The sequence below is a fragment of the Bacillus rossius genome, chromosome 10 (assembly GCF_032445375.1).
Source record: "Bacillus rossius redtenbacheri isolate Brsri chromosome 10, Brsri_v3, whole genome shotgun sequence".
In the NCBI taxonomy this organism is placed as follows: Eukaryota; Metazoa; Arthropoda; class Insecta; order Phasmatodea; family Bacillidae; genus Bacillus; species Bacillus rossius.
The window spans coordinates 48,932,363-48,941,869 of record NC_086337.1 but is presented as its reverse complement, the minus strand read 5'-3'; the positions used below and the strand labels follow the sequence as shown (position 1 = coordinate 48,941,869).

The following is a 9,507-nucleotide window of genomic DNA, read 5'->3' as shown; positions in this document are numbered from 1 at the left end:
CAAAAATTATGTTTCACTGTGCGCCTTGTCCCGAACCTGGCCGGTTCAGTTTCCCGCGAAAATCACAGGTTTACGCAGGAAAGCTGGTGGGGGAGGGGGGTCGCGCGCGGCGAGAGCGGCAGGATCCTTCTGGAGCTCAGAGAGGCCGGCAGACTCCGCGCAACACGGAACCAGCAACTTTTGTTTTCACCGACATGTAGTTTCAATAGTCGTAATCTTTCTCAATCTTTTCGTACAGTTCCGGGGTCGGCCTCAATTTACCATGTGATATTTCACTTAAATTATTCAGTGCTCCAAGACGAATGTTCAGCATTATACGTAAGTACTGTGGGGAATCTACAAGAAGTTATGTCGGCATTTCACGCAACAACCTAGCCGACCGGCTAAATAGTTTCAGCCCGCACAGGGCAGCCAGCAGGCGACACGTGCCACCAAACTTACTAACGAATCAATATCTGGGACAAGTCTAAGAGTCAGGTAGAGTTGCAGGAGATACGGGCCTACGTGTCATTAGCCCAGTGTAATACGTAATATGTTATAGTGAAGTGTTTAATTCGTCAGGGTATAATATGTCATGTTAGGGTTTATTCTGTAACCATCACATCATGTGCAAGAGTATGTCCTTCACGCGTAGTAATATCGTGAACCGCCACTGAGAAAGTGGCTGCGCGTGTGACTATTCAATTCGGGACAACCGTTACGGGCAGGACGGGCAGCACTATGTATAGGGCTGTGCTGTAATAAATTCATCAGGTATCAATCAATAATATTGTGTTCTTCAGGCGTCCCGAGTGGCCATAACAGCTCGGGGGGCCCTACTGCGTTAACCCCTACCTCTAGCCACAAGGCCGAACCTACCCTGAGATCACGAACCATATAAAAATCACGTAAAACTCAATGGAGGTAGTGGGGATGGCATCAGTCTCAAGATGCGGTTCAGCCATCTTTACGAAATCAACGAAAAAGTAAGCTCTGTTCATGCGCAGAATTTGGGCAACAGAAAGCCAAAAAATTGGGGCAACAAAATCCAATTTATAAAAATAAGGCACTGACCATGTCCTATCTTGCACTGGAATGAAGTTATTTGGGTACAGGTGTTGCATATTCATAACATATACCCTTTTTTTGGGGGGGGTTTTGGAATACCGAACTTGATTATAGGCACTATTTGGATATTTGGTGAGGGGTTCACAATTTTTTATTTGTATGGGCTGGGTGAGTCGGTGAATTCCTACAATGTCAGGAGGGGTGAGAGGGTGTTATGACCACGGGTTGTACGATGTCAGTGCTAGCAAAATTCAAAATATACAAACCGTTTTTGTGCTAGGCCTGCATAACCCATGTAATGTTTATATTATGGTGTATAAAAAGACTCAATGATCCATTTTACGAAAGGTAGAATTTTTTTTTAATCTCTTATTTTGACTCTCGTGAAAAAATATTTTCCTGCAATCAGAAATTTATTTTTTAATGTAGGTTTATAAATTATATTTATGAAAGCTATAAGTTAGTCATAATTGAAAATCGTTTTATATATTGTTCTGGTTATGATTCATTTCCCAAATCCAATCAAGTTTATCTTTGGAAATAGTTTGTTATTGTTATTGTTTTGAAAAGTGTTAGTTGTTTCAAAGTGATAAATGTGTTGGTTTGTAATGAAAAAGTAAACTAAACTTAATTTCTTTGGTCTGTAGGAGAGTGGATGACTTTAACGTGATAATAATAGTTGTAGGAAGAGGAATATATTTTTTTTTATTGGTAATAAATAAATGGCTGGCGAAGTTGTAGTTGATGCCTTGCCGTATATTGACCATGGCTATGATGAACCTGGAGTTAGGGAAGCGGTTAGTTTTTGTTTTTCCTTTTAAATATAGAGTAATATGGTTATATGTTTTTGAATACTATTTAAGGTCACTATTTTTTCAACACTTGTGTTTTATGTACTTTTTAGGCATTGGCCATGGTGGAAGAAGAAACTAGAAGGTACCGCCCGACGAAGAATTACCTAGAACATCTGCCACCACTTAATGTGAATGCATTTGAGGTAATAGATGTAATCATTTAAGTTTCGGTAAATATGTATAGTTGCGGTATATGCAAAAAAAAAAATGCTAAAAATCCGAAAAAACTTTTATTCTATGCTCTTTCACTTCCTCTTTTCAAATCAACCGGCGGAGATAAGAAATTCCAAATAGTTTAGAAGATATCAAATTTTTTAATTTTGAACATGTAGAGTAGCGTTATTTGCGAAAAAAAAATTCTAAAAATCTGAAATTACTTTTATTATATGCTCTTTCACTTCCTCTTTTCATTAAAACCGGCGGAGATAAGAAATTCCAAATACTTTAGGAGATATCGAATTTTTTAATTTAGCAATACAACACCTGTACAACCATTCGAACGATATTTTGCCATGTGTTCGTGAATGCGTAATAAATAAAATGCTTGATTAGGTCAGGTCAGTTACATTATTAATACTTTGAAACTAAGCGGAAATAAAAAATAATGTGAATTAATTTTAATGGCTGTTTAGTTTTAAAATATTTATAATGTAACTGACCTGACCAAACAAACCGGGACAAAGGATAAACAGTAGGAACTAAAATGGTCGATTAGGATAGGTCAGTTACATTATGAATGATTGGCCAGTATTCAAATGAACCAATACGTGATTATTTATTTATTTATTAATGTTCCGTCGGAGGTATCGCGACGTAGGTGAACGACTACATCATTTCCTTCTAATGGCAAAGGAAATGTACCCGCCTCCAACTTAGGTGGACTTTTAACATTTCTAATTTTAAAGTCTTATTTTTTTATTTGGATATTGTTGCGCAAGTAATAAGTAACAAAAAAATTTTACGTGAGTTGTTAATGTTCATCATTTGTCCGGGTTTGTTAGGTCAGGTCAGTTACATTATAAATACTTTAAAACTAAAGAACCATTGAAATTAATTCATATTATTATTTTTAATGTACGCTTAGTTTGAAAGTATTTATAATGTAACTGACCTGACCTAATCGACCATTTTAGTTCCTACTGTTTATCCTTTGTCCCGGTTTGTTTGGTCAGGTCAGTTACATTATAAATATTTTAAAACTAAACAACCATTAAAATTAATTCACATTATTTTTTATGTCCGCTTAGTTTCAAAGTATTAATAATGTAACTGACCTGACCTAATCGACCATTTTATTTATTACGCATTCACGAACACACAGCAAAATAACAAAAATGGCGTTGTTCGAATGGTTGTACAGGTGTTGTATTGCTAAATTAAAAAATTCGATATCTCCTAAAGTATTTGGAATTTATTATCTCCGCCGGTTTTAATGAAAAGAGGAAGTAAAAGAGCATATAAGAGTAATTTCAGATTATTAGAATTTTTTTTCGCAAATACCGCTACTCTACATGTCCAAAATTAAAAAAATTAGATATCTTCTAAAGTATTTGGAATTTCTTATCTCCGCCGGTTGATTTGAAAAGAGGAAGTGAAAGAGCATAGAATAAAAGTATTTTCGGATTTTTAGCATTTTTTTCGCATATACAGCGACTCTACATATTTACCGAAGTTTCCTTTAAGTTCGGTGTGAAAATGTACATTTAGCATGCTTGTGCAACAAATTATTACTTTTATAAAATATTTGCGGTAAATAGAGAACTGTTTCAATTTTATGAATGGCACCTATTATTGAATAGATAAGTGGAAGGAAAAAGGTTGCATCAAGCATGTTCTTTGTCGCCTGGCTTGATGTCAGAATGGGCCACTGTAGCCTAGTGATGTGAAGCGATGTATTAAAGTCCCCTGACTAATGATAAAACGGCCTTGAAACATCTGGGACAAACTGAAAAACTATTTGTAAACATCGTTTTGAAATACTAGCGAAAGCAAGCACAGTACACCTAATTTTGACACATATTACAGGTAGCACATTTTTTTTCTGAAGTATCTTACCTGCTTCATTGTTTGATTTTGCAATTATATTATATTTCTAGTACGTTATAAATGGCTAATGATCTTCGGTGTCCATGATTGCTAATGCGTTGTTCTCATGTGTAAAGGTTTCTGGGTTGGATCCCATCTCGGCTTGGCTAAAAATTTATGAGCACCGAGTTGGAACATGAGTGTTTTGGAGTTAACTATAATATTGGAAGTCCCTTCACCTTAAGGGACTCATCTAGTCAGATGTATATTTAAGTTAGTGAGGTGGGATTATAAGTGCAACATGTTAGTTGGTGCTTCTAGCGCGGTATCGCCTCTAAGAACAAGGCTGTGGACTGGTGCGCAGTCTTCTCGTCGTGCATACGGCAAGTATGAGGTTTGTGTGGTAACCATAACATTATATGCGGAGAAATGAAGACAAAGGTGTAATGCAGGTCTTTAAAGCTTTGGAGAACCTCTACCAGGAGTTTCAACCCTAGAAATCATTCTGCAAACACACGTTTTATCTTCTTTTTTTTTCTTAATAAAATACAGTTTAAAGACAAAATACGGAAACAGAACCCATCTTTGGCATAGTTTTAAATGCTATTCATAACCACATAACGAGACACCACTTGGATATCTCTTGAGCAGTTTAAAATTGCTTAGTTTCTTCCGAAGCTCAGCACACGTATGTGTGTGTCTGGGTATAGGCAGGGCCCTTAATATCTCTGCGAATAACATAGCAGAGAAAAGTGACAGTCAAGTCAATCCTTCATTTCCCGAGATGCTGAGTCACGGGCCGTGGGCCGTGTTCCCTGTTGCAGACGGAGATAATGCGCAGCGAGTTTGAGCGCATGCAGCAGCGGCTGCCCATGGACGTGCTGAGCATGAAGCGCTACGAGCTGCCGCCCCCGCCGGCCGGCAAGATGACGGACATCGCGGCGTGGAACGAGTGCGTCGAGAACTCCATGGCCCAGCTCGAGCACCAGGCCACGAGGTGCGTTGTGGCAGCCCCCCCGGCACTTCGTTCCGAGCCTGCACGTAGTTGTTGATTGTGACGCAAACGAGCGGTGTTGCAGAATCTGCAACCTGGAACTGATGGTGGAGTACGGCTGCGAGGCGTGGAAGTCGTACCTGGAAGTGTTGGTGCAGTTGGTGACGCTGGCACAGAAGCAACTGCAGGGCATGAGGTATGTTTGCCTGGCTGCGCTAGTTACTGTGGTGTGCGATAGTAGAGGTTTTGTATTGGTTAGCTTCAGAAAGGCTTCAATTGATGGAACAATCAGGACAGTAAGAAGCATTTGTACACTACAGGATGTGAGTTGGGAAGAGAAGTTAGTTATTTTGATGTCTGGACAGTAGAAACTAACTACGTGTAATTTGATAAAACAGGTATGAATTAGGTTAACCATCAGTTGTAAGTTATTTTAATGTGTACAGATAAAGAATTAGATATATTTTTGTAAGTTTTATTTTCCCCGTCATGAAAATACTTAAAAAGCTAAAAACTGCTTTCTGGTGTTATTTACTGTCCAAGTTTTGTCATGTTGCTATCATTCCACATCACCTCTGCAAATTTCAAAATGTTTTATTTTTAAGTTCATCAATCATCATTTGCTCTTGACTTCTGTTTACCTAATTTTTTTATTAATCTTATGTACTATTTTTCACAAGTAATTAAAAAAAAAATTGTTTTTCTTTAAATTTATGTGTGGTGTTCAAAGCTTGAAAAAAGAAAGAAAAAAAAAATGAATTCAAATCTAATTTTCTTTGACTACAGGAAAATCAAAAACTTGAGATTCAGGAAATTTTTTGAGAGCAGAATACAGTGTATAAGCTAGATTCAAGGCTGTTGTTCAGAGCCATGTATAATAACTGTGGTAGTATTCGCTGTTTTTTCCTCTCAGGAATTGAAATAAGATTGCAATTTCAGCACACTGGTAAGTCTTAATCATGTTTGTAAAACAGCCTATATAAAAAGTGCTCAATGCGGGTGTAAAATTTGCCAGTTTTTAAGGTCCTCCAATCCAAATAGTTAGGAGGGAAATAAAAGGTTTTATGAGATTTATTTGTAGTGTCATTTTTAGTTAATACACTTTTGTCTCTTTCGATACTCTTGTCAAGCACTAATTTCAGTGGTTGAAAGTTTTCCTCTAGTGTTTATTCATGCTAAACATGCATATCTTGTTAAACAATTTGCTGATGGGTACAACATTCATATTAGGTATGCTTATACATCGAGTGGCTTCAACAGGAAAATGAACTTGGGGTGGACCTACCCTCTTTTATCGCATAATCGTCGCACCTATATTTTAGGGCGTCAAAATTTGGATAAAAAAAACCTCTCGTGTAAACGTCGCATTATGTTTTTGGTCCCGCTATTAGATGCCGAGCACTTTGTGTAGGTATATTTTCCGTATAAAACAATGTTTTTAAAGTATAAATATAGGTAATATTTATTCAGTAATTACCGCGTACTTATTTCAATAACGGAAATACAAAGCTGCCTGATGTGTAAATTTTCTTTTAAGACTTTTTAAACGTTATAATCTTCATTCTTTGTCTGTGTTGCCGCAGTGTACCACTTACAAAAATGTAGCCAGCTTTCGTTGCAATCATTACTGTTTGGTTATGTTGCTTCCCGTATAGAGCGCGCACACGTAGTCGAATATCGATATCTCGCCGATTGCATGCAATGCGCGCTCTCTATGCGGAATCGAGTTAACTACATTTGACATCCCGCTCACTCGTGGTGTTTACTACGGTAGTTACGCGTTCGTTCGGCTTGCATTTGGATCACAGATTTTGTTTTTCTATTTAAAGTTTGTTTTTCTATTTAAAGTTGAAGAAAGATTTTGTTGCATGACTTATTAAATTAAATTGTTTTGCGTGCATTTTTATACTTCACTTTGTAAATAAAAGTACTTTCCATGAATGTTTTTTTTTATGAATACTTTATCTAACAAAAAAAGGATTAATTCCTTTTGTACTGTGTTTCACATTCAGCTATATGCGTAAGGTATGTCATGTGATTGCAAAGAGTAAGAAATATTTTTATCACCATTTTGCCTTTTATTTACTAGCAGTGTGTTGGTTAATATGCAGAAAATGGGTTCGCGCAGACCTTAAAAAAGTCATTTTCTTCTATAATCCAGAATAGTCCTTAATTCTTATTAAAGTAAAATGAAACTGGTGGCTAGTAGCTAAAGTTATGAAATGGAAGAAGGACGATCAAAGGTATCTGTTCTGTAGTATCTTACATAAGAAGCAGAATCTTAAAGGGATGAGTTTTGTTTATCAAGGTTAATGGTTGTCGAAAATACACAGGTGAGTTATGGTTCTTGTTCTTTTTAAAATTATGTTGTTAAACATTACTTAATTTTGGTAGAAGTGATTTTTTATAGGTCTTCAAAAACCCGTAATTTTTTTTGTTACACAGGTATACAAACACTGTTCTTGTTCGCTGTGTGGTTTGCAGGATGTGTTGATAAACATACATACTGAAGCACTCAAACCACTCGAGCTTGTATGTATGGACAGGTGCTGCTACTGTTCAGTTCCCATACCCAGTGATGTGATGTGAGGGTTGGTTACAGGAAGCAGATCCAGGAGATCAACTGGCAGCGCAAGAACATGCAGACGCAAGGGGGCGAGAAGCTGCGCCACCTGGAGGCGTCGTGGGTCGGCCTCGTCAGCAAGAACTACGAGATCGAGCAGTCGTGCGTCCAGCTGGAGAAGGAGATGGCGCGGCTCAAGGCCGAGAAGGACAAGGACAAGGACAAGGACAAAGACACAAAAGACAAGGACAAGGAGGAGACGCAAGTGAAGGACGCTTGAGCGATCTTCTTCGCTTATTGTGCAGCGAGCACAATTAATTCTCCAACGTGTGAACAAAATGTTGCTTCGAGCATAGAAGTGATTGGTTAATTTATGTAAAAAAAAATTTTTTTTAACATTTAATACAGCAAAATAGTGTAAAAAATATAAGTTAATTTATAGATATCCTTAATCATTGTAAACATTCCATAGCCTTTCAATTAAAGTACATATTAATGTGTACAGTAAATATTTTATCGCTGTTATCATTATGAAAAGCAACTATTAAATGGCTTTAATGTAGTAATGGGTCAAATCCCCATTTTCTTGAATTCAAATCTCAAAGAGTGCCTTGAATCTGAATCTAGGGTTCAAGAGTCAAAAATGAAATGATGGACTAGAAATAAAAATTTTTTAGCAAACATTTGTGTTTCTGAGATTGTAAGGTAATTCCAAATGATTTGACAGTATTTTAAATGTCGCTAAGCTATACCAACTACCAACCAACCCATTTTACAATATCATGTCATGTATTATATTTATACCTAACCTAACCATGTGATAAAATGAAAAACTACTTCAAGTATCACAATGCCATCTTGCAGAATGATTTGAAAACATGCCAAGAAATTAAGAAATCTGTTCTAAGAGGGCCCTCCACTTAACAAAATTTAAAAAAAAAAGTGGGGGGGGGGGGGGAAATTGAAGCAAGGCTTTTCTTCAGAATTTCTGATGATTTTTACAGAATAAAAAAACCGTTTTGGGTTACAGTACAGAAACTATCTAAAAAAATATACATTTGACTATCTCCTTAAATTCAACAAAAAAATAAATAAATAACTTACTGTTGAATCATTAAAACACATGGTAGGTACTAAATGAAGCAGTACACCAACTCTATATTTTGGCATAAACAGGACAGAACCTACACAAAACACACTGTAATGTGTGTTCACATACCATTAACAATTATTTCTTGGCCTAACCTATAAGGTTTCTAAAACCAAAGTGCAAACAAATGAGAAGAGAGGTTTTCATACTGTATTATTTTTCAATTTCGTTTGAGACGTTTACCGTGAAACCACGTTTTTCTCCATTTGAAAAACAAAATTTTTGTGCCACAATAAGTAATTAAAGAAATATACATAAAACCAAGTATAAATATAAAAAGCATTGCAGCTTTAGTCATCAGTTACTGCCTTGTTGGTGAACTACAGTAGAACCCGTTTATAGTGAACCCGCCTATAATGAATTCCCGTTTATTGTGAATTTCCGTCTCGGTCCCGGCAAAATGATGTGAGGTTATGTATTAATTTTTTGGATATAGCGCACAACTTTTGTCAATGTTGATACGTTTTCCCGTGTACCACGAACAAATTTTGCCGACATAATGCACATTTATCTCAAATATTTTCATATAATTACAAGTATTTTCACAAAACGTTAAAGAATGGGCGAACGCGTGTACATTTAATAAGTTATCAAAATTAAACATAAATTACCGCCACAAAAATACGTATGTACATTATAGCAACAAATTCAAAATTTTTCGTCTCATTTTTATCGTTCACGTTTTGGACATTTTGATCGAGTAAGGTTCGTAAGACTACCACTAGATAGAACTGTGGACTTTTTTTTTCCATAGAAAGTAAGAAATTTTCGTTCCAGCTTTAGCAACTGCGATACTAAATGATACGTAGTGATCTTTGATGCGCCAGACTCGTTATTTTTCGTTTATTTACTTTTGACGGTAAAAAGAATTTCG

General features: G+C 36.5%; 1 protein-coding gene across 1 annotated transcript; it reads left to right on the top strand.

The window, feature by feature from the left end:
* The first annotated feature begins 1,577 nt into the window (after positions 1 to 1,577).
* On the top strand, positions 1,578 to 8,164 carry LOC134536123 (pre-mRNA-splicing factor SPF27). The gene is made up of 5 exons (XM_063375708.1): positions 1,578 to 1,844; positions 1,952 to 2,044; positions 4,751 to 4,923; positions 5,006 to 5,116; positions 7,523 to 8,164. Exons 1-5 carry the CDS (start codon positions 1,770 to 1,772, stop codon positions 7,761 to 7,763), a joined length of 693 nt encoding a protein of 230 aa, XP_063231778.1. The 5' UTR covers positions 1,578 to 1,769; the 3' UTR covers positions 7,764 to 8,164.
* Positions 8,165 to 9,507: the final 1,343 nt, after the last annotated feature.